General features: G+C 40.4%; 1 protein-coding gene across 1 annotated transcript; it reads right to left on the minus strand.

Annotated features, from left to right (window-relative positions):
- Positions 1-1,456: 1,456 nt before the first annotated feature.
- LOC113656696 (alpha-2-macroglobulin-like protein 1) lies at positions 1,457-22,119 on the minus strand. Its single transcript, XM_047799808.1, has 35 exons — positions 21,943-22,119; positions 21,404-21,584; positions 20,366-20,522; positions 20,127-20,179; positions 19,742-19,762; positions 19,383-19,551; positions 18,902-18,986; positions 18,591-18,717; positions 18,355-18,469; positions 17,723-17,832; positions 15,095-15,265; positions 14,343-14,570; positions 13,909-13,999; positions 13,581-13,726; positions 13,133-13,282; positions 12,170-12,328; positions 11,922-12,000; positions 10,885-11,017; positions 10,587-10,812; positions 9,982-10,108; positions 9,742-9,863; positions 7,415-7,466; positions 6,845-6,928; positions 6,087-6,263; positions 5,866-5,947; positions 5,614-5,770; positions 4,709-4,783; positions 4,260-4,422; positions 3,763-3,956; positions 3,311-3,526; positions 3,082-3,200; positions 2,752-2,860; positions 2,479-2,544; positions 2,214-2,319; positions 1,457-2,056 (listed from the first exon to the last, which is right to left on the minus strand). The coding sequence occupies exons 1-35, from the start codon at positions 22,065-22,067 to the stop codon at positions 2,010-2,012; spliced, it is 4,422 nt and encodes a 1,473-aa protein (XP_047655764.1). The 5' UTR covers positions 22,068-22,119; the 3' UTR covers positions 1,457-2,009.
- Positions 22,120-26,138: the final 4,019 nt, after the last annotated feature.

Consider the following 26,138-nt stretch of genomic DNA (forward strand, 5'->3'; position numbering starts at 1 on the left):
GCAAGCGGCAGTGGTGTCGTAGCTTTGGTGGAGAGAGAAGGTGTGTATCGCTCTTCTCTCTGTTCACCGGTACTTTGTCATGTTTAACAGTGCTTGGTGTACGTGTATATTGTGTTTGCTCAAATTTAACCCACAAATTAGCAAAAATGAGCACGAAACAGACGTCGTTAGAAAGTTAGAAACTCTGCCAGTGTTCTGCATTAAAGTCATGGCGGAATACCCTGAGATTGTCATCACAGCACTTACATCCCTATCGTCATTTCCGACATGCTATCTGTGTGAAGCGGGGATTTCTGCAGTGATGGCAACCAAAACAAAACGACGGAATAAACTGGACATAAGCGACACACTTCGGGTGTCATTGTCTCCTATTACCCCAGATGGAACCGTCTCGTTGTGAAGAAACAAGCTCAGGGTTCTCATTTATTTAGCGTTGTAATGAATTAAAAAGGCATGTTTAAATACAATTACATTAAAATTATTAATTTTAATTTAATTGTATAGCTGCCACCCCCCACCCCCAGCGGCCCGCGGTAAAATGATCAAACGTTGACCGGTCCGTGGCGAAAAAAAGGTTGGGGACCAGTGCTATACAATACTGGAAGCCAGTGTAAAGAAATGAACACAGGTGTTATGGGTTCCATCTTCTTGGTGCCAGTTAAAAGCCTTGAAGCAGCATTTCGAACAAACTGTATGCGAGCTATGAGAGATACATTCAAACCCAGGTATAGGGCATTACAATAGTCCAACCTCGAAGACATAAAAGCATGTACAACAGATTCTAAATCTTTTGTGGAAAGAATAGATTTCAGCTTGGACAACTTTCTTAACTGATAAAAGGAGGATTTCAGCATTTCAGCATTTCACTGTCGGGTAAAACAAAGTTCTCTGTCAAAAATGATGCCCAGGTTCTAACCCCAACCTACCATACATGTCTTTGGACCAGGGGAGGAAACCAGAGTAACCGGAGGAAACCCCTGAGGCACGGGGAGAACACGCAAACTCCACACACAAGGTGGTTGCGGGAATCGAACCCCCAACCCCGAAGGTGTGAGGCAAACGTGCTAACCACTAAGCCACCGTGCCCCCTGAACAGATTCAACTCTAAGTTAAAGCTATTCAATGAACTCAGACCAAATACACTGAACTTTATCTTCTTTACTTTCATTTAAAAATTGCAGACAAATCAGCAGTAAATACAAATATCAGAATAGTGAAGGCCTGCTGTATATATGTGGCTAATAAATATGAAATCATACTCTGAGCTCATACATGGAGTGATATGTAAGATGGAGTGATATGTAAGATGGAGTGATATGTAAGATGGAGTGATATGTAAGAATAACATCCATTCACTTATCTTCAGTACTGTACATGCTTTGTACTGGTCGGTGTGATGGTGGAACTGGAACATGTTCTGTTACACAGTTGAAGGAAACACACTGAGAAGGTCTGATGGTTTTAACAGTGTTTATTAGCTGATTTTTTTAGGCTTGTAAAGAAAATAGGACAAATAATTGGAAAAAAAATCAAGAATTACAGTATTTACTCCATCATTAGACACAAAAACTTGTATAAGAAGAATTCTGGATCAGTTTCTGAGGTAAAATCATGGCAAACCTTTATTTATTTTGTGTTAATGAATTCGTATTCGCTTTAATCTGTAGTGAAATTGTCTTGTTGATGAACCGTGAGGTCTGAGCAAGGATACAACGGTGAGGACTCAAGGCCTTAATGATTCTTTTACAATAACATCTTCCTCAGTAAACCCAAACACAGCAGTGTAAATGTGCAGATATCGCTCACGCTCGGTGGCTTTAAACCTGTTTTGATCATTTTTAAGATGACATATGAAGAATTTCACAGATCGAATTTAAAATAATTGTAAACAAAAAAAATTATCTTATTAAGTAACATTATATCTGTAACAGAATGTAAAATTGCCCTAACACAAGTTAAAGGGGTAGACGTTCTGTCGCTGTTGCTCTTCTCAGATCCCAGTCAGACTCTCACTGAAATGGACACGGTGAGATGTATTGGGTTACAGCCATGTCCCCTAGAGAAGGAGGAAATAACACAGAAATCATGTCTTAGGTCACTGATTCTCACAGAAAACACACCACAGGTACAGTGTGAGCTCTGTGTGTAAAAGCTAAGTGAAGACAGGATAGAAAAATGTAAATAAATAAATAAATAAATAAAATGACACATACTGGTCTCGTAGTAATCGTAAACCTTCACAACGGCCGGTTTCAAGTTATTCACTGAATCAACCTGCATGATGGTGAGAGTGTACGTTTTCTCCTTTCCCTTTGTCAGCTGAAACAAACGGAGATAAACAAAATGAATCACTCTGTTTTGTTTAAATGAATCATTCTGTTCTGTTTAAATGAATCATTCTGTTCTTGTATTTAGTAACAATGCTGTAACAATTATTTTACAAATCCCTGTATATTCTATATTGATATGTGTTCTTACTCCATCCAGATAGATAATGACGTTGCCCTCAATCAGATCCACACGTTTCACAGCTCCGTCAGCCGCCTGGAAAAAACGATGGAGTAAAAAACACAACTGGTTCAACAATATGATAAATGGTGAATGAGCAGATATGAATGCAAAGTTCTGTACAACTGAGGATTATCCTTCTGTTACCATGACAACATCTTTTACCCTATACTGAATACGTTTATTATATGTGTATTATAAATATTTAGATCTGTAAGTATGCCTATTAACGGTTTCCGTTACTTTGGATTCGCTGTTCACGAGTGCTACAGATGTCACGTCTGCCTCGAATCCCGACAGAGGTCTGACTTCGATGACCACCATGTTGGTGTTCGCTCGTTTACCGTTATACCTAAAATGAAAAGAACATTAAAAAGATCACCAATCGTAGCGCTTTTCCAAAAGATTACGTTAAAAATAACATTCGATGCTATTTAGCGATATTCTGATTACGTTCATTATTAAAGCATGTATTATTAAAGTGTGGGAGTTTACCTGAGGCTATTAAATCAATGCTGACCATTAGGTTTAACATATAACAGCTTCTGTTTATTTATTATTTTTATAACTCACATGACAGTAACGGTAACTTCTAGAAATGGATTTGGGACTCTGCAGTTTCCAGATGCTGAAGCCAAGATGCTGAATGAAGAGTTGTCGGGTGGAGGAGGGATGTTGTAGCTCAAAGTGAACTAGAAAAAACATCTAGTTATTAGCACAAATCCACCCAAACCGACCTGCTGAGAACCTTCGTAATTAATAATGGAGCTGATGTGAGTGAGTAACGCGATGATCTACCGACCTGCACGTACACACAGCCGCTCCCTTGTGCTTTAACGTTATAACTTCCAAGAACCTCCTGCAGCTCACTCTCCTGATACAGCAGTCTGTTACTCTGATTGATGGTGAAGGTGTTAATCAGCCCTGATGGTGATGTTATAGTAACATTTACAGATCCTGCTGGACTGTAGGTGGCGTAGCTGTACTTAGCCAGAGCCTGAAGAGCCACGACAGTGTCCTAGATGATGGGAAAGAGTACAAAGAGAGCAAATTTAACCCTTTCATGTGCAGTGTCCATGGTTGTTATCCAAGGTCTTATAAAAATAGCTGTGATGAATGCAGACATTTCTGAAATGACCTTATTTTCTACATTTTCCACAAAATTTGGATGCAACGTTCTGAACAGAGAGCGAGCTGTAATCCTGACAGTTTAGTCGCTCAGCTTGTTTAGTGTTTAATGTGAACGATTTGTACCTGTGTAGACGCGAAGCCTCCGAAGGAGTTCTGCTGCTGAGAAAGCCAGCGGACGATACTGATGCTGTAACCCAGACCAAACCCGGGCAGCTCAGGTCCAGACATCAGAGCCAGAAGCACATACGAGGTCATCTCTACTTCCAAAGAGTCGGTCACCGATCCAACGCTCACTCTGCTCCAGTGACGTCCACCACCTGATGGAGACATTATACTAAAGTTATTGCAAAGTAAAATTATTTCCATCAAGAACCTAAAACTAAATTTCTCTAATTTCCGTAAACCCTGAAAACCACCAAACTGCAACAAACACTGACTTCCTTTGTCTCCGTAACGAAGGCTCCGCAGTTTAAAATAAGGACTTAAGGCCTTCTACGTAGTCTCTTTGAGAATTGTTGTAATTGTAAATATTGTTTGATTGATGGTATTTTTACAGCCTGAACTACTCATGTACAAAGTCATGATGCTTATTTCAATAAATAGACGTATCATCATCAAACCTGAGACTACGGCCACTGCATCCAGGTTTGAGATGAGTGTGTTCCTCATCACCCAATCTCCAGCCAGGGTGAAGGTGTAGAAGAGGAGAGCCTTGGCGTAGGTGGAGTTCACCTGAGTGTAGGCGTTCCTCAGGCAGGTAAGACCGTTATTCACCACAGGATCCTGACATACACAGATTATTACACAAAGAATGGTGTTTTAAAGCAGGATGTTGTAAGTCCTAGGATGTTACCTGACTCTATTATCTGAGGCAAATCATTATGTAACTCTCTAATCCCTCAGAACTGTCTCCATCACATCAGTGTGAATTGTTTTGTACACTAAAAACTAAGCAAAGAGCTCTTTTCAGTACATCTGATAAGTCATCAGTTCCCAGTGAATCTCCACAGGGAGAATTCTGTCAGCATCTGTAAGTATCTGCATAAGATGATGGAAATAAGTTACTGACTGTTACGGTATAGTTGAGTTCCAGCATGGCAGCTGTGATGTACGCTGTGAGGGTCACCTCATCATTCACTCCTCCCTGAGAAAGAGAGAGAGAGAGAGAGAGAGAGAGAGAGAGAGAGAGAGAGAGAGAGAGAGAGAGAGAGAGAGAGAGAGAGAGAAACAAAGAGAGAGAGAAAAAGAGAGAAAGAGAAAGAAAGAAACAGAGACAATGATTGAGACAGATAGAGAGAGAGAGAGAGAGAGAGAGAGAGAGAGAGAGACAGAGACAGAGACAGATTGAGAGACAGAGAGAGAAACAGAGGCACAGAGAGAGAGACAGAGAGACAGAAAGAGAGAGACAGAGAGAGAGAGGGAAACAAAGAGAGATAAATAGAGAGAGAGAGAGAGAGAGAGAGAGAGAGAGAGAGAGAGAGAGAGAGAGAGACAGGGAGAGAGAGAGAGAGAGAGAGAGAGAGAGAGAAAGAGAGAGAGAGAGAGAGAGAGAGAGAGAGAGAAAGGGACAGACAGAGAAAGAGAGAGAGGGAGAAACAAAGAGAGAGAAACAGAGAGCGACAGAGAGACAGAGAGAGAGAGAAAGAGAGAGAGACAGAGAGACAGAGAGAGAGAGAGAGAGAGAGAGAGGGAGACAGAGAGAGAGAGGGAGAGAGAGAGAGAGAGAGAGAGAGAGAGAGAGAGAGAGAGAGAGAGAGCGAAAGAGAGAGAGTGTGTGATTAGTCAGATGGTGTTTATTAATCTTGAGGACAGCAGCACTGACTGTAACACAGCTGTAAAACACAGGTTTATATTAATGCACTTCTTCTAATATGTGGATGTTTAGGCAGCTAACAGTAACTGTGCTTCACCACAGCGCTCTTTATTCCTCTCCTCTAACAGAACATGGTATCAGACTCAGTCTGGTGTCCTGACCTTCATGTCCAGATGGAAGAGTTGTCCCACTGAGGCAAAGCATCCGTTAGCCTGCTGCTGTTGCCCGAGCCAGGACTTCGCCTGGTCCACAAACACCTGATCTATGAAGATGTATCTCTTCGCATTTCCGAAAGACTTCATCACGAACGCCGTCAGCCTGAGAACATAAACATGATCATGTCTGTAGTCTGAAATAAAAAGTCTTTATTTAGGAAGTTAAAGTGGCTCTTATTGACTTTCCCTGAGACTCACCATGTGTTTCCTGATGCGTCGCTCATCCCGAAAGCGCTGTAAGATCCATCAGTGTGTTTGTAGGTCAGCTCTCTCTGGTATCCTGTGTAGGAGATGAGACACTCAGTGTTACTGTCTTAACTACTAGTTACGTCTCTACCAGAGACACTAAACCCCAAAGGAAAGAAGGCAAGAGGAAGAAAGTACAAACATCAGCTTCTTATACTGTAAAGAGTCCTCACCGGTCACGAGGTAGGTCTGAGCTGTGCTCAGGATCTGAGGAGTGAGTTGGTTGGTGCTCTCCAGGTACTGCAGGATGAAGATGTTGGGGGCGAAGCGCAGCATGTTCTGCTCTCCACAGCCGTACGGCATCGCCAGGAGACTCGCCAGGTTCTGTAGAGCTCGACCCATCAGATCTCCTGTACAGCACACATTACAAAAAACATGAGTAATTATTCATTCTTTTCCTACCGCTTATCCGAACTTCTCGGGTCACGGGGAGCCTGTGCCTATCTCAGGCGTCATCGGGCATGAAGGCAGGATACACCCTGGACGGAGTGCCAACCCATCACAGGGCACACACACACACTCATTCACTCACACACTCACACACTATGGACAATTTTCCAGAGATGCCAATCAACCTACCATGCATGTCTTTGTACCGTACCGGGGGAGGAAACCGGAGTACCCGGAGGAAACCCCCGAGGCACGGGGAGAACATACAAACTCCACACACACAAGGTGGAGGCGGGAATCGAACCCCCAACCCTGGAGGTGTGAGGCGAACGTGCTAACCACTAAGATTGTAGTGTAGATTGTAGGCGAACGTGCTAACCACTAAGATTGTAGTGTAGATTGTAGGCGAACGTGCTAACCACTAACCATGTAATTTTTTAGTTTTTTTTTTCCAGAATATCATCCTAAATCATTATTTGTTTGATTTTAAACCATGTTTAAATGTCACACGTTGTCAGAAGCGGATGAACCGACGACTCACCGAGTACAGAGACGGACGCAGTGGCCGAACCTTCCACCATGATCTCGGGCAGTGTTAATGAGACTGTCTGTTCTACTGCACTTCCTAACAGAGAGAAGACAGAGAGAATGTGTGACACAAAGTACAGATGACACACTGATCTGTGAGCAAGACGTCATTTCACAACATCAAATAAGTTGTGATTAAAACAGCTTTTAAAGAAAACACTGTAAAATTTAGAATCTGTATTTAGTTTGTTTTAATCTTGTAGTTTTTCATGTATTTTATACAGAACAATTTACATTCAATAATCTCACAGTGAACAATAATAACCAACAATAATGATTATGGTGTGTGTGTGTGTGTGTGTGTGTGTGTGTGTGTGTGTGTGTGTGTGTGTGTGTGTGTGTGTGTGTGTGTGTGTGTGTCTCTGAGTGTGTGTGTGTGTGTGTGTGTGTGTGTGTGTGTGTCTGTGTGTGTGTGTGTGTGTGTGTGTGTGTGTGTGTCTGTGTGTGTGTGTGTGTGTGTGTGTGTGTGTGTGTGTGTGTGTGTGTGTGTGTGTGTGTGTGTGTGTGTGTGTGTGTGTCTGACCTGATGGACAGAGAAGCACATTGTAGCTTTTATACTGTTTGGTTCCTTCAGCCTGAGAAAAGCAGCAGAATATAAACAGAATCACAGCTTTAAACTTCCAGTGAAAACCTGTTAATATTTCTACAACAGTAACTGTGTTCTGTCTGTGTAACAGTAACTGTGTCCCCTGTCTGTGTAACACTAACTGTGTCCCCTGTCTGTGAAACAGTAACTGTGTCACCCTGTCTGTGTAACAGTAACTGTGTCACCCTGTCTGTGTAACAGTAACTGTGTCACCCTGTCTGTGTAACTGTAACTGTGTCCCCTGTCAGTGTAACGGTAACTGTGTCCCCTGTCTGTGTAACAGTAACTGTGTCACCCTCTCTGTGTAACAGTAACTGTGTCCCCTGTCTGTGTAACAGTAACTGTGTCCCCTGTCTGTGTAACGGTAACTGTGTCCCCTGTCTGTGTAACTGTAACTGTGTCTCCTGTCTGTGTAATAGTAACTGTGTCTTCTGTCTGTGTAACAGTAACTGTGTCCCCTGTCTGTGTAACGGTAACTGTGTCCCCTGTCTGTGTAACGGTAACTGTGTCCCCTGTCTGTGTAACGGTAACTGTGTCCCCTGTCTGTATAACGGTAACTGTGTCCCCTGTCTGTGTAACAGTAACTGTGTCCCCTGTCTGTATAACGGTAACTGTGCCCCCTGTCTGTGTAACAGTAACTGTGTCCCCTGTCTGTGTAACAGTAACTGTGTCCCCTGTCTGTGTAACAGTAACTGTGTCCCCTGTCTGTGTAACAGTTACTGTTACACAGACAGGGGACACAGTTACTGTGTCCCCTGTCTGTGTAACAGTAACTGTGTCCCCTGTCTGTGTAACAGTAACTGTGCCCCCTGTCTGTGTAACAGTAACTGTGTCACCTTGTCTGTGTAACAGTAACTGTGTCACCCTGTCTGTGTAACAGTAACTGTGTCCCCTGTCTGTGTAACTGTAACTGTGTCCCCTGTCTGTGTAACAGTAACTGTGTCCCCTGTCTGTGTAACTGTAACTGTGTCCCCTGTCAGTGTAACTGTAACTGTGTCCCCTGTCAGTGTAACGGTAACTGTGTCCCCTGTCTGTGTAACAGTAACTGTGTCCCCTGTCTGTGTAACAGTAACTGTGTCCCCTGTCTGTGTAACAGTAACTGTGTCCCCCTTCTGTGTAACAGTAACTGTGTCCCCTGTCTGTGTAACGGTAACTGTGTCCCCTGTCTGTGTAACAGTAACTGTGTCCCCTGTCTGTGTAACTGTAACTGTGTCTCCTGTCTGTGTAATAGTAACTGTGTCTTCTGTCTGTATAACAGTAACTGTGTCCCCTGTCTGTGTAACAGTAACTGTGTCCCCTGTCTGTGTAACAGTAACTGTGTCCCCTGTCTGTGTAACAGTAACTGTGTCCCCTGTCTGTGTAACAGTAACTGTGTCCCCTGTCTGTGTAACAGTAACTGTGCCCCCTGTCTGTGTAACCGTAACTGAGTCCCCTGTCTGTGTAACCGTAACTGTGTCCCCTGTCTGTGTAACGGTAACTGTGTCCCCTGTCTGTGTAACCGTAACTGAGTCCCCTGTCTGTGTAACGGTAACTGTGTCCCCTGTCTGTGTAACAGTAACTGTGTCCCCTGTCTGTGTAACGGTAACTGTGTCCCCTGTCTGTGTAACGGTAACAGTGTCCCCTGTCTGTGTAACCGTAACTGTGCCCCCTGTCTGTGTAACGGTAACTGTGTCCCCTGTCTGTGTAACCGTAACTGAGTCCCCTGTCTGTGTAACGGTAACTGTGTCCCCTGTCTGTGTAACAGTAACTGTGTCCCTTGTCTGTGTAACCGTAACTGAGTCCCCTGTCTGTGTAACCGTAACTGTGTCCCCTGTCTGTGTAACAGTAACTGTGTCCCCTGTCTGTGTAACGGTAACTGTGTCCCCTGTCTGTGTAACAGTAACTGTGTCCCCTGTCTGTGTAACAGTAACTGTGTCCCCTGTCTGTGTAACAGTAACTGTGTCCCCTGTCTGTGTAACGGTAACTGTGTCCCCTGTCTGTGTAACAGTAACTGTGTCCCCTGTCTGTGTAATGGTAACTATGTCCCCTGTCTGTGTAACTGTAACTGTGTCCCCTGTCTGTGTAACGGTAATTGTGTCCCCTGTCTGTGTAACAGTAACTGTGTCCCCTGTCTGTGTAATGGTAACTGTGTCCCCTGTCTGTGTAACTGTAACTGTGTCCCCTGTCTGTGTAACAGTAACTGTGTCCCCTGTCTGTGTAACAGTAACTGTGTCCCCTGTCTGTGTAACGGTAACTGTGTCCCCTGTCTGTAATAATATACACACCAGCACCAGCAGCATCTTAATGATCGTGTCGATGCGTCCTTTCTGTGGTACAGTGACCGCAGCCTTCCCACACAGCACAGACGTCTGCACGGCCTCCGCCGTCACGCTGACTCTCATCTTACCTACAACACAGCAAGAAAATCTATTCCTTAATGTGTCTAAAAAATGTTTTAGTACTAAAAAGTTTCTTCAATTCTTAAATGTAACAAAATACACATGAGCTATAAATGTTTGACGTACCCAGAAGCTTCGGTGTGATGGTCCAGGAGAAGGTCCAGCTCTCCTCAGCACACAGACAGAGTGTGTAGCTGCAGTTCTTACACGGGGTTGCGGAGAACTGCTTAGATTCAGCCAAAGACACCTTCACCTTTAACACACACAGTTTTCAAACCATCACCTTCCTTATTCCTGATGAAGCTGTGTAACCTGCAGAACATCTGGTCATGTACAAGAGCCTTCAAGACAGGAGAATGAAGACCTTCATCTTTACTAAGCACTTCAATCATCCTTGTCTTGGGTTTCTAATAATGGAGATCAGTGATTGGGTGATGAGAATAATGGAGATCAGTGATTGGGTGATGAGTAGGACGGTGATCAGTGATTGGGTGATGAGTAGGACGGTGATCAGTGATTGGGTGATGAGTAAGACGGTGATCAGTGATTGGGTGATGAGTAGGACGGTGATCAGTGATTGGGTGATGAGAATAATGGGGATCAGTGATTGGGTGATGAGAACATCAGCTTGTAGAAGCTGAACTCAGTCAGGTTTTACACACCGGTGACGTGTTTGGAGACCCAGCTGTATATGTAATTAGAATGTAATTAGACCAAACATTTCAACTCACCATCATACAGCTTTTGAGGTAGTTGAAGACGGTGGCTTTGAGTGTGAACACTTCTCCTCGGATGACAGAGCTGGGCATGGTGACGCTCACAAAGAAAGGCTGGAAGGCAATAAGCTCAGTTTTCGGGGCGACTCCAAACCCCACAGGTGATGTACAAAATGCATCGGCCTGCCATGTAGTGATGGAGTCTGGGACTGTTTTATTAATGGCTGTCACTCCAGTCCGACTGTAGAGGGAATAACATTGACTCAGTAACACAGAGTTATAAAATCTGAAAAGGATGAAACCACATGCACACCTGACTGGAACGAGATCCCAAATCCACGTCTCTGGGAAATGTTTGCGGATTGTAACGACTGTTGGTTGGTTTGGAAGGACGGAATTTGAAGCACTTTCTATTTTCATGAACGCTGGTTCATTCAGGACATCAGCTGTGGATGAGACAACGACTTCTAAGTTATAAAACATTCTAAAATACTGAACTCGTGTGTTAAAGGCGAGGTCTCTGATGTTTGAGAAATGCTTCAGAAAACCGAGTCGGGACGACAAACTCAACAAAAACAAAACAAACGTGTAGCCAATGAGCAGAAAGGGGCGGGGCTTGTCAATATGGGTGGAGAGAGTGTTCAGTGCGCATGTGTGACATCAGCAGAAAGCGGTTTTAACATGGACATGGAGGATAAAAGCAAAGATAGAAAGAGAAGAAAGGCTTACGATAAGGACAAGAAGTAGGACGTGTTAATATAGGATCAGCTTTCCAGCGCTGGAGAGAACTGAAGGAGCAGGAAGTTGGCCACATATTCACAGGTTGGAGTTTCCCGAGTCAATAACTCCTGAGCTAAACGCTGTTACTACACAAATAACACCTCTTTTCTATCGTAGTAATGTAGAGAGGCAGCTACAACCGCGTTTTGTGTAGTAACAGCGTTTAGCTCAGGAGTTATCGACTCGGGAAACTCCGACCTGTGAATATGTGGCCGACTTTACTTAAGACGCCGAGGCGCTTTTTTCCTTCTCGATAGGTGAGTAACGTTGGTTTTGCTTTGTTACACAGAACTAATATATGCCTTTGTCCTTTACATCATTATGCTTGTGTGGCATTTTTGCTTGTTTGTTTATCTACAATCGTATTGTTCTTCCCTTCAGCTATGATAAAGACACGTTTCTTTCTGTTAGTCGCCTGGGTTACGTATGTATGTGTGGGCGGAGCTATCGATACAGGGGTGGGACCCGTTTGGGTTAGGGGCGTGTTTGTTTTGATGTGAACATTGGTTTTCAAACAACGGAGACCCCACCTTTAATGCTGATAAAAATGGGAACACAAAACCCACTCACGCTTCCTAATCGGCAAACCTTCAGGGCACACGGGATTCGATCTGATTTCAGCATTGGTCAGGATCTTAACTCCAACATCCTGAGAACAAACACAACATAATACACAACAAATCATAAACACACATCTTCTGAAAACATTACCATCGTGACGAGGTTTGTGACCTTCTGCCCAATCAGAGATGATCATTATATGTCTAATTAATAAAAGGTCCGATGACACCAAAGTTTACTCTTAGAAGAAGTCTTACTCTAAAGACGTTATACACGTCGACATTTCCGTAAGGAAAATAACCGATCGATCTTTCCACTCGCTTATCAATGAAGATCGGTGAACACGGGATCAAATCCTCCTCATAGATCTTGTAGGAATATCCTGATAACATCTGGACAGGCAGCATGTCGAACACCTGGAATAAAGGCATGATGTTATTCCTGTGTCATTGTGATCCACTAAAAATCCTCTACAAGCAATTATTATAATTACCAACAGGGAACCTTTTAAAAATAAATAATCTGTTTAAAATTTCATTCATTCATTCATCTTCTACCGCTTATCCGAACTTCTCGGGTCACGGGGAGCCTGTGCCTATCTCAGGCGTCATTGGGCATCGAGGCAGGATACACCCTGGACGGAGTGCCAACCCATCACAGGGCACACACACACTCTCATTCACTCACACACACACACACACACTACGGACAATTTTCCAGAGATGCCAATCAACCTACCATGCATGTCTTTGGACTGGGGGAGGAAACCGGAGTACCCGGAGGAAACCCCCGAGGCACGGGGAGAACATGCAAACTCCACACACACAAGGTGGAGGTGGGAATCGAACCCCAACCCTGGAGGTGTGAGGCGAACATGCTAACCACTAAGCCCCCCACCCCTAATAAATTATTAGAATTTGGTAAGAAAAGGTGAGCATTTTTTAAGCCAACTGTATAGAAAATAATTAAATCTCAATAATCATAAGTAATAATAAGTCAATCTTTTTAATTCTACAGAACATGGATCATGAAGCAAAGCAACAAAACACAGTTGCTCAGAATTGTCCTAAAATGCAAAATGGAGCAAAAGTTCTTCAAACTAAAACTGAAGGTTTAACTCTGATCTGTCTCCTGCACCTCGAACATCACACGTTCACTAGTACACATTTAAAACAAGCTGAAGAACCGAAGCGATGGTGATTTCATGAGTCTGAACTTACAGAGTCGATGGTGAGCTCCTTCTCCGGTTCCAGCAGCAGCAGACTCTTATCGATGGCTCTCACTGAACACAGCGAGTCTGGAGCAGCTTTCAGGCTCAGTGATGTCACATCACCAGGAAGCTCAGAAGAAGATCTAAAATTCAGAGACACCTGAAAAATCATGACAGCATGTATTAGAACCTCCAGACTGCTCTTCACCCTGAATATGGTGGTGGTGGTGGTAGCAGCATATCGAGAGGAGGTTCATCAGCGAGGAAACTGCTCAAGGTTGATGGAGAAAAACTATGAACGATACTAAGAGAAAATCTGTTCCAGTTGACACAAGACTAATGAGAGGACTAATGATGATCACAATGTCGATGCTAAACTGAAGGATTATAAGAACAAATAATAATAATAATAATAATAATAATAATAATAATAATAATAATAATAAAGAATTTCTGACCTTGTTAGTCAAACATGGTTGAACGGGGTAGTTCATGCTGTCTGCCACGGCCTCGCCACTGGACAGGAGCATGTACACGACCACCTGAGCCACCGGGGGCAACTTGTCGATGCTCGTTAGGGGCAATAACAATCTGCCACTGATTTCTGTTACAGAACAGATTAATGTTCAGAGTTGTGCATTTTACTTCAGCAAATCGTCATTTAAAAAAATGTTAAAAACTGTTTGCTCTTAAGAACGTCAGCTATATTAAATCAATAACTTTCCACAGCACAAATCGGTATGTTTTATGTTGTGGGGGTTTGTTTATGGACAGTTTACAGATCACCTCGACTTTGGCTGTTGGGTGTCAAAAGACGTCCTGGACTGACGGGCACCGAAAGACGTCCTTGTTGAACTAAATGTCCTCTGGACATCACCTATAGGACACATAGCACAGCTCAGGAGAAAGACAACTTTAATGCAAAGATGATTGGCTGATTAATTTGTCTAGACAAATTGGACTGGTGAATTTAATCTGACATTTAAAATAGAGTTCACAATATAGCTAAAATACATAAAAATGTATTTGACTGAATTCCTTTTCTACAAGAATACAGCAGGACGATAAAGAACATTCACGTTTCACAGCACAAACAAAACCAATATTTTTAATTCTTAAGTAGTAAAGACTAATGAAACAAACTCATCGTGTGTTAGACGATTTCCTCGTTAGAACCTCATGTTATAAGGATATAGAGTTCTAATGAAAGTCAGACGCACCATGTAGAAGAAGGTTAAGCTCCTCTGGTTTACTCTTTCGTGGATCAGATACTCAGCCACAATGCTAGCGGACGTGTCACAGCTGAACGGCTTCGAGCTGGGCTTCAGTTTAATAAAACTCTGGCTCTTGGAGTAAAAGGGCTGAAGCCACAGGTAGGCAGTGGGGTAGTAGGGTACGAACCGCTTGTCATTATACGATATGGGTCTCTCTGTCTTTTCATAATGTGCCTAAAAATAAAGAGTAAAACAGGGAGTAAAGCAGCGCTGTAACGTGGTGCTGCAGCAGCTTGTGTCAGGGAGTTTATACAACATTCTGCTGTGGAATAAGAGCAATGTCACCTTACTAATATATTATATTATATTAAATTATATTAAATTATATTATATTATATTATATTATATTATATTATATTATATTATATTATATTATATTATATTATATCATAATACATTATTTATTATCATATATGTGTGTGTATATATATATATATATATATATATATATAGAGAGAGAGAGAGAGAGAGAGAGAGAGAGAGAGAGAGAGAGAGACAGAGAAATAATAATATATAATTTTTTAGAGACGTATTCCACATTATGTTGAGTTTAAATGACATATTTAATGTTTTCTTTATAAATAAAATAAAGAAACAAACATTTGGTGTTCGGCAAATGTATTTAAAAAACTAACAATGACATTTAACCCTGTATTAACGCGAGAGTCTTTTCTTTTCTGACCATAACGAAGACTCACCTTTAATGAGACCGACTCCAGATGCCACGGTTTGGTGTCGAGGGAAAAGACTGCGATCCCGTTGTCGTCTGTAATCAGCGTGTTAACTGTATTTATATTATCCCCATAAGTCACAGTCATATACACCGGCTTCCTTTTCACAGGATTGGAGTTTGTGTCTGTCATTTTAATCTGACGATAAAGGACAGAGTATTAAAGACAAATATCAGGAAAAAATCTACGCTTTAAAAGGAAAAATGGAAATGAGCTCAAAGTACTAATGAGCTCATAATACTGACCATAATAACTACCATAGTGAATAGTGTTAACTACCATAGTGAATATAGTGTTAACTACCATAGTGAATAGTGTTAACTACCATAGTGAATATAGTGTTAACTACCATAGTGAATATAGTGTTAACTACCATAGTGAATATAGTGTTAACTACCATAGTGAATAGTGTTAACTGCCATAGTGAATATAGTGTTAACTACCATAGTGAATATAGTGTTAACTACCATAGTGAATATAGTGTTAACTACCATAGTGAATAGTGTTAACTGCCATAGTGAATAGTGTTAACTGCCATAGTGAATAGTGTTAACTACCATATTGAATAGTGTTAACTACCATAGTGAATAGTGTTAACTGCCATAGTGAATAGTGTTAACTGCCATAGTGAATATAGTGTTAACTACCATAGTGAATAGTGTTAACTACCATAGTGAATATAGTGTTAACTACCATAGTGAATAGTGTTAAGTACCATAGTGAATAGTGTTAACTGCCATAGTGAATAGTGTTAACTACCATAGTGAATAGTGTTAACTGCCATAGTGCATATAGTGTTAACTGCCATAGTGAATAGTGTTAACTACCATAGTGAATAATGTTAACTACCATAGTGAATAGTGTTAACTGCCATAGTGAATATAGTGTTAACTACCATAGTGAATAGTGTTAAGTACCATAGTGAATAGTGTTAACTACCAATGCGAATAGTGTTAAGTACCATAGTGAATAGTGTTAAGTACCATAGTGAATAGTGCTAACTACCATAGTGAATAGTGTTAAGTACCATAGTGAATAGTGTTAACTGCCATAGTGAATAGTGTTAACTGCCATAATGAATAGTGTTAACTACCATAGTGAATAGTGTTAACTGCCATAGTGAATATAGTGTTAACTACCATAGTGAATAGTGTTAAGTACCATAGTGAATAGTGTTAACTACCAATGCGAATAGTGTTAAGTACCATAGTGAATAGTGTTAAGTACCATAGTGAATAGTGTTAACTGCCATAGTGAATAGTGTTAAGTACCATAGTGAATAGTGTTAACTGCCATAGTGAATAGCGTTAACTACCATAGTGAATAGTGTTAACTGCCATAGTGAATAGCGTTAACTACCATAGTGAATAGTGTTAACTGCCATAGTGAATAGTGTTAACTACCATAGTGAATAGTGTTAAGTACCATAGTGAATAGTGTTAACTGCCATAGTGAATAGTGTTAACTGCCATAGTGAATAGCGTTATCTACCATAGTGAATAGCGTTAACTGCCATAGTGAATAGTGTTAACTACCATAGTGAATAGTGTTAACTGCCATAGTGAATATAGTGTTAACTACCATAGTGAATAGTGTTAAGTACCATAGTGAATAGTGTTAACTACCAATGCGAATAGTGTTAAGTACCATAGTGAATAGTGTTAAGTACTATAGTGAATAGTGTTAACTGCCATAGTGAATAGTGTTAACTACCATAGTGAATAGTGTTAACTGCCATAGTGAATATAGTGTTAACTACCATAGTGAATAGTGTTAAGTACCATAGTGAATAGTGTTAACTACCAATGCGAATAGTGTTAAGTACCATAGTGAATAGTGTTAAGTACCATAGTGAATAGTGTTAACTGCCATAGTGAATAGTGTTAAGTACCATAGTGAATAGTGTTAACTGCCATAGTGAATAGCGTTAACTACCATAGTGAATAGTGTTAACTGCCATAGTGAATAGCGTTAACTACCATAGTGAATAGTGTTAACTGCCATAGTGAATAGCGTTAACTACCATAGTGAATAGTGTTAAGTACCATAGTGAATAGTGTTAACTGCCATAGTGAATAGTGTTAAGTACCATAGTGAATAGTGTTAACTGCCATAGTGAATAGCGTTAACTACCATAGTGAATAGTGTTAACTGCCATAGTGAATAGCGTTAACTACCATAGTGAATAGTGTTAACTGCATTAGTGAATAGCGTTAACTACCATAGTGAATAGTGTTAAGTACCATAGTGAATAGTGTTAACTGCCATAGTGAATAGTGTTAACTGCCATAGTGAATAGTGTTAACTGCCATAGTGAATAGCGTTAACTACCATAGTGAATAGCGTTAACTAGTATAGTGGGAATAATTAACCAGATGTTAACTATTGCAGGCTCGCATCAGTGTCAGTTTTAATTATGCACTATATTGTAAAACTTTATACTAGTTTTATTAACACAGTATAGTTAAGTACTTCATGTATGTTGTCCTGCTGGTAAGCTACTGGATTATGTTATTATGCATCACCTAACCAGCGTGGTTAACGAGTGCACTAGTGCCATGTAATGACCAGTGAACAGGTCCATATCATTATTACCTTTCCTTCATACATCATTCCAGGCTTAAATGTTGTTGGCGAATCCTCAAATGAAAGCATGACCATATTATTAGTTATACTAGAGCTTCCTGAACCCTTCATAACGGCACCTACAGGAGGAATAAACAGGACAATATTCCCGTTAAAGTGAAACATGTTGCCGGTTATCAAAACACATTTGAGAAAGAGCTTTCTTTCATTTTACAGCTGGAGCCAGATGTGGAGAAGTTTAGTGCACAAAACCGCTGAACTGCTAGCTATAGGATTTCATTATGTTACATCCGTTATACGTGTAACACCAAACATAGGATGTGTACAACATTATATAGTTCTTATTATGGGATTAGTATTTTAAAAAAATTAAACAAAAAAAAGAAAGAAAAGAATCACTTAAATATCTGAAGAAATGATATAGATATAGGATTAAATGTTTTTACTATTTATATTCATATATATTCATATATCTCTTGCATCCGCAGTAAAAAAATACTTATACATATATTTAAATAAAGGCATTATTATTATTATTATTATTATTATTATTATTATTATTATTATTATTATTATTATTATTATTATTATTATCATCATCATCATCATTATTATAGAGACTTAATTTAGGAATCTTTTACCAGTCCCATTTTCTTCCACTTCGCATTGAACGTTGATTATGTTCTCGTAGCCTGAATCCGTTATCGCAAAGTCCTTCAGATTTATAACTTGTTGTCCGCATCCTGACCTGTCCGTCTGAAGCAGGAAAAAAAACGTTTATTAATCACATAATGTTCAGGATTGGGATTCTAGTGGAGCTGCTTTAGTTTGGATCATTTTCTCTTGATTTCTCAGAGTTTGGAGCAAGCAGACTGACCTGCATGGTATAATTTTGGCAGATGTTCGCTGCTCCTGCACTTTGTGGCCTGGACCACCAGTAGCTGATACTGTTACGGCAGACTGTGGCCTTCACCACGCCGCTCACCGGCTTCCCGTACGTATATCTGTGGAGAACGGACAACAAAAAATTGGGTTTAAAAGGCTTGGGTTCTTGGGTTAATACCGCAACACGGTATTAATATCAAAGGTTTCTACACCACAACAATCATTGGTCATTTTAATTTACGTGCCATTTTGTACTGAATTAAACAAAATGAATCAGAACATCACTGAGTAGTGAACACTTACTTTGCACACACTTTCAGCGTAGCATTGGTGTCCAGGACGGTTATGACCGGAGGAAGCTGGACCGTCACTTCAAACGTCGGCAGAACTGTATGTTTTTTTGTAGGGTAGGAAAATTATTTCATTAAGATTTCTATTTGTTCTTTTATTTTATTTAAAACAATTCAGTACAGTACAGTACAGTGCCAGAAGCAGCGATCGTAGGGGTCCAAGCACTAAGTCTCAACAATTATATTGACTACTTGATTCTATTGGCAGCTATTTTGTGTTCATACTGAATATTAATAGAGACAGATTCCCTTTGCAAATGTCACACTTGAAACCAGCTCTAGATCTTTTATCTGTTTCCCTGGAAATGGTATAATGTGGATATAAAACACACACATGGCTGTAGAAACATCGAATTTCAGGGAATTTGGATAAAAGTAAAACGTACAATGTAATGTTTTTATTACACATTACAAAAAAATAAACTGGTCCTGACCGTAGTCCTTGACCTCGAATTGTTCTGTGAGCGCTTCCAGGTTGTTCCTCCATACGGTGATGGCATAAACTCCGTTTGTGGCCTCAGAGTTTAAGGGATACGACAGATCCACAAGGCCGCTGACGGTGGAGACGTTCAGCCACTGACCGATACGGTTTGAGTTCGGATCCTGACACAATCAGACACGTAACACCAGGTCATGAGCTCAGGAAAGTCAGTTCATAAGAAAATAACATGACATTTCATTTCTGTACTATGTTTCAAAGCTTATTTTAGAAAATGTTCTTATTCATTCTAAATATTTATTTTAATAAATGAGAATAAAATAAATAGCATTAACGTTGCTCACGACGTCATACCCGCAGTTCTATTGTTGGGAACTGAAAAAAAAGAAGGGAAAATATTTATGTTAATTATACAAGAAGTGAACATTTACATTAACACTTTCTATGAACCTTGAAATCATAAATCATGATGTTTTATATCCTTAATGATTTCACTTTAATTCGGTCCATGTCTTTATTTTTCCATTTTTAATATTTTACACTCTTTAGTATTTTTTCTCTCAAATTATTCTGTTCATATTTTATTATATTTTATTATTTACAAGCCACATGTTTTTTTTTTATTTAGAACATATTTAACTGAGTCAAGTCAAGTTAACTTTGCATATAAACTGTAAATGCAGCTATAATTATTGATAAATATTATAATTTTAGAGAAATGATGAGTGATTTTTTTTACCACTTGATTGAAGGTGAAGAAGCTGGAATCCAGAGAGACGATGCGGAATTTCACTGCAGGAAGAAAAGTTGATGTCTATAACGTGGCTCCATTTCATTGTTTTTAACATGTAAAAAATCAGTGTTTTATTTGTCTTATTAGCTTTAAGAGGCTACTGAGAGAAACACCGATTATACAGTAGCTGCTATAAAGGAAGCGAGAGAACAGGAACATGGGATGAAACGTTAACGAGGTGTAACCTGTTTGTCCCGGTTTGTAGAGGGGTTTGTCTGTCTCGATGATGGTCAGCTGAGACGGAGGTGTGATGAGAATCTTTGTTGCTTTGCTCTCCACTTTGGTCAACCATTTAATCTGAACCTTAACAGACGCCACGGTTTCCTCACTTACGACAGGAACCTGTTAGAAACGACAAAACTTCATACTTAGTCGTTTGTTTTTTTCCATTTCTTAGAGGAAAATTATTTACGTCTGCTAAATATCAGTAAAATAATCTACAGTCAGTAATCAGATGACTACAAGTTGTGAAAAAGTATGAACACTAAAACAAGCTGATTAATCAGATACGTAGTAAAACTTTCCAGGAAAACAAGAAGCAGATATAAAATGTTACTCTTATTTTTTTAAATATATATTTAAATATGAAATATTTATTTATTCATTCATTCATTCATTCATTCATTTTCTACCGCTTATCCGAACTTCTCGGGCATCTCAGGCATCATCGGGCATCGAGGCAGGATACACCCTGGACAGAGTGCCAACCCATCACAGGGCACACACACACTCTCATTCACTACGGACAATTTTCCAGAGATGCCAATCAACCTACCATGCATGTCTTTGGACCGGGGAGGAAACCGGAGTACTCGGAGGAAACCCCCGAGGCACGGGGAGAACATGCAAACTCCACACACACAAGGCGGAGGTGGGAATCGAACCCCCGACCCTGGAGGTGTGAGGTGAACGTGCTAACCACTAAGCCACTGTGTCCCCCTTATTTATTTGTTTGTTTGTTTGTTTGTTTGTTTGTTTGTTTGTTTGTTTATTCATGGAGCAAATCTGTTTTCTGCAATTCTCTTCTGTTAAATCGCTTCTTTTGAAACTCTGAGGTTTGACTTAAAGAGCAATGACAGAATTAACCCCTGTGACGTGTTGTGAGGGTGGAGCTAACTTCTGGGTCAGAAAAAATTGTAAACTGAAGCTCGAAACAAAGAAATGATTGAGTTACATTCAGCAATGTGCATTTCACTTTAAGATGATGTCATTAGGAGTCTGACCTTGAACGGGACGCAGCGGTAGAATTCTCCAATTAAAAGCAATTGACTCAAAAGTCTGACACTCTTCTGGTTGTACTCCAGAGTGACCTCCAGTGTAACGGAGCGACTGGGGTTAACCGTCACACACAGCGTCTCTGTTGTGCCCCCTACAGCCTGAGAGGTCACAGCCAGGAGATAAATGCTGAATGGAGATTAAAAAAGGGAAGTAAAAGGAATTTAGTTCTCATGTAAGAATGAGATCCTGTCGAAACACATAATCTCTCTTTATTCAGGTATCAGGTTTCAGTATAACACGTTTTCTTCACTTACGACATAATCCTGGCTCTATAAGCTGTAATTATGGTTTACTTTTAATTGAACACATTTTCTTCCTAATCTCTGGTTTATTATCTGATGATTGACATCTTAATAACTGTTAATTACGTTATGACACAATGACACTTCTTCATCTCTCACCAACCTTCTACCAATTCATACATACAATATAAAACTTTCCATATTAAATATGCAAAAATATGAGAAATGCCGAAACTCCTTACACGTCATCGACATTCTGAGGTTCAGGCATCTCAGGTTTCACGTCTGGAGGTTCGATTTTCAGAGATTTGATGCCTGGAAAAAGCAAAAAGCAAAAAAGTGCAGAAATCACCACAGAAAGCTGCATCCTGGGACAGACTCTGGACTCGATCTGGCCAGATACGACGATCCGTGAGCAGACACCATATTTATTCGCTCAACCTCGCCCAAATTCTCCACCCACACGATGTGTTCGGTGTTCGTTATTGGGTGAGACCTTTGCTGTAATCAGGAACCTTCTAGATTATTTGTCATTAGATTAAACATTCCTCCATGTCCTTCATGTTCTCCATGTCCTCCGTGCCACATTCCTGCATCTTTAGTTACATAAGTGTGTTTTAGCTTCATTCCTTTAAATAAAACACCAGACGGTAAAAGAAGTAATAACTTTACTGGTTTTTGATGCACTGTGTGTATTATTTCTGTTGCCCTTTTCCTCGTATATAATCTGCTTATGTAATTATTTTACTTCAATGTTGTTTTTTTCTTTCCTTTTATTTGTTTACTTATTTTATTTATCTTCTGTACACTTATAAACAAGGAAAATCCTTCGGCCTCTATCACCGTATCACTGTACTCTCTTCTGAGTACAACACACACACACACACACACACACACACACACACACACACACACACACACACACACACATCATCTGTATAGACTGTACAGACCCACACCAAATACACACACTTCTAATATACATCCGTCGACCCGTTTACATGCTGTTTGTTATTGCACACTTTTTTGCACACACTGTCTCACATTCCAGTCGTTTGCTGTTTTGCACAATTCTACACATTATCTCATAACCTGCTGTTATGAAACTGTGTTCATTATAGTATTACTGCATGCATTATTGTTGAACATACTGTATTAACGCTGGTCACAGCTGTCTCTGTTTATTGTCCTTTGTGTATTATCTTGTAACTTTTTGTACTTCACTGTCCTGTCTGTCTTGTTTATCTTGTCCTGCAATGTTTGCACCAGGTTGTACATCTGATACACTTTATGTATCCAGGACTAACTTACTAAGTCCTTATAGCTCTGTCTTTGTGTTATGTAGCTTCATGAGAAACGTCATCTCATGTCACTGTGTACTGTAACAGTTATATATGTTTGTCATGACAATAAAAGCTTCTTGACTTGATTTGATGTCTATCCCAAGTGTTTCTGCATTGCTTCCAAACTGACTTGTGCAAGTCAAAGGGCTTGAAAATCAGATCACCAGTCGGTTCGGGCGTGTCGGGAGGAAGGGAGCTGAGAAGTGAACAGGTGATGGGAGCTCATGTGCTTTAATCAATATACTGTATTAGGCTTTGAGGTATTTCCTGCTCGTTCTCCTGGTGATGAATATTGTGGTGTAATAAACATTCACTTTTAGGCTTTTTCTCTGTCACAGTGAGCAGGACACAACATTACATTTATATACAACATTAATGCTTTAAAACCTCTCATCATGTTCCTCTGAAGCTACGTAGTGTTATAAGAAGCAGTCCTGAGGAACACGATGAGCAGAAACAACCTTCATTCTGCTGATGTACTTTAGGCCTGATAAAGGAAGAAGATAAACATTAGGGCTGATAAAGGAAGAAGACGTGTTTTATACAGAACAGTGAGTTTAATAAAACATCAACAATCTTAATGCTGTCACATGGGACTGTGATAAAATGAGATGTGTTTCGTGTTCCACTTCACACACACACACACACACACACACACACACACACACACACACACACACACACACACACACACACACACACACACACACACACACACACACACACACACATACATTCATACACACACACACACACACACACATGCACACACACACACACACACACACACACACACACACACGCACATACACACACATACAAGATCACTCTATTCCGTCCCTCCAGGGTCATAGAAATGAAAAACAGGATATACTGTGATATACCGCGCAGCTTGCAGTTTTTCAAGATTTTAAGAAATCCACAAAATTCTGGAGGGATCGTCTGTTGCTTCAGTATTTTATTTAGAGAAAAGTACAATTATTAAATCGTTTGATATTCAAACGTTCATCAGATTTGGTAACATATTAATGCTCAGTGTAACCTGCAGGATTCTGGACTTTATATCCGTTATGTTCTCTTTCAGGAAAATTGGAGCAAACCCCAGCGTTCCTGTGGGATCCTGAACACGAGGGTTTAAACTCAGCAGTGTTGAATCTGACCAGCTCCAGTGAAAAGTCCTAAAATAAACACCTTGTTTTTATACCATAGCTTTTTATTGCAGCACCTACATCATCACTACTATAGATCACAATGCTTTATTACACAAACACTCGTATTAATCATCGGGTTTAATGACTTTAACGGTCACTAACAGCTTTAATCGGTCGCTCTGTTAAAGGCCGAGACACTTGGAGAGTAAACCTGTTAAACACGACGCATTAAGACTCATGAACACTGCAGAGTTTATTATATTATTATCAGTCGATCATTCACTGTGTGCTTTAATGTAGTTCTCATCTTAAAACACCTTCTAGTCGGAGATCTGTAAACATTTTTACACAGAAGATATTACACAAACTTTTTATAATACAAGTATTAATCTCTCTCTCTCTCTCTCTCTCTATATATATATATATATATATATATATATATATATATATATATATATGAGAAAGTCTTGTGTCAAATCTATACACTTCTTTTCTATTCCTGAACATTCCAAGGTTCTGCAAACAGAGACGGAGGTCATTTTATCTGACAGAATATAAAATAAAACAGAAACATACAAACAGATATAAAGCCTTAGTAAGATTTAAACTTTCATTTGATCGATCATGTCACTTCTTCCCACACTCATGAGCGAGGGACATGAGGACAGGGACATAATCTATGCTCTTTTTTATGTCAAATTCTTTATGTTTTATAAATTCCACATTATACCCGAGCCTGAGGTTCGGGGTCTCCGTCTTTAACACTGTATTGTTGGAGATTTCTGTGGAGTTTCTGTTAAAGAGCTGCAGAAAAAACAGACCAGAAACTAATACACACTGCTCACAGGCTTTTAGAACAAATAGAGAAATAAGGCGTGCTATAAACATGATGTTAATAACGTTCACTCCCATCCACTTAACACGGCTCAGTATATTTAAAGCCTCGCCCTTTAAATTACCTGCAGCTTCAGAATGTAAACAGATCAGAACGAGTCAAGGGAGAATTTCCAGTCTGAAATATAACGGAGACACTTTTCAGTCAGGGTGAGTCGAGTCACTGCCTCGTGCACTGCTTTCCTGAGACAATCTAAGGCTATGAGATGTTTAGTTCATCTTTATTTTCGTGGATCTTTCCTCCATTTTCTGCTTAATCAGAGCACGTGCTTCTATTCAGCGTGAAAGGGCGAGAAGACAAACTAGGAGGAAAGTGGCTCACTAGTGTGTGTGTGTGTGTGTGTGTGTGTGTGTGTGTGTGTGTGTGTGTGTGTGTGTGTGTGTGTGTGTGTGTGTGTGTGTGTGTGTGTGAGTGTGTGTGTGTTTGTGTGTGTGTGTGTGTGTGTGTGTGTGAGAGAGAGAGAGAGAGAGAGAGAGAGATAGAGAGAGGAGAGAGAGAGGAGAGAGAGGAGAGAGAGTGATAAGACAAACTAGAGGAGTGGATATAGTGGCTACTGTACTGTCCCTGACTGTGTGTGTGTGAGAGAGAGAGAGAGAGAGAGAGAGAGAGAGAGAGAGAACAGAGAGAGAGAGAGAGAGAGAACAGAGACAGGGAGAGAGAGAGAGAGAGAGAGAGAGAGAGAGAGAGAGAGAGAAGACAATCTAGGAGGAAAGTGCTACTGTCCCTGTGTGTGTGTGTGTGTGTGTGTGTGTGTGTGTGTGTGTGTGTGTGTGTGTGTGTGTGTGTGTGTGTGTGTGTGTGTGTGTGTGTGTGTGTGTGAGAGAGAGAGAGAGAGAGAGAGAGAGAGAGAGAGAGACAGACAGACAGACAGACAGACAGACAGACTGAATGACAGAGAGAGAGAGAGATAGAGATAGAGAGAGAGACAGAGAGAGAGAGAGAGACAGAGAGAAACAGAGACAGAGAAACACAGAGAGAGAGAGAGAGAGAGAGAGAGAGAGAGAGAGAGAGACAGAGAGAAACAGAGACAGAGACAGAGAGAGAGAGAG

The sequence above is a fragment of the Tachysurus fulvidraco genome, chromosome 14, assembly GCF_022655615.1.
Source record: "Tachysurus fulvidraco isolate hzauxx_2018 chromosome 14, HZAU_PFXX_2.0, whole genome shotgun sequence".
Lineage (NCBI taxonomy): Eukaryota > Metazoa > Chordata > Actinopteri > Siluriformes > Bagridae > Tachysurus > Tachysurus fulvidraco.

What these genes read in the sequence shown, in the direction of transcription:
- LOC113656696 (XM_047799808.1), bottom strand. Translation starts at nt 22,067, where the DNA reads ATGCAGCTTTCTGTGGTGATTTCTGCACTTTTTTGCTTTTTGCTTTTT. An exon ending in TCTTCACCTTCAATCAAGTG is followed by an intron (nt 19,763 to 20,126) that starts GTAAAAAAAATC and finishes CTTTTTTTTCAG; the next exon opens with TTCCCAACAATAGAACTGCG. An exon ending in TTAAGATGCTGCTGGTGCTG is followed by an intron (nt 7,467 to 9,741) that starts GTGTGTATATTA and finishes TGCTTTTCTCAG; the next exon opens with GCTGAAGGAACCAAACAGTA.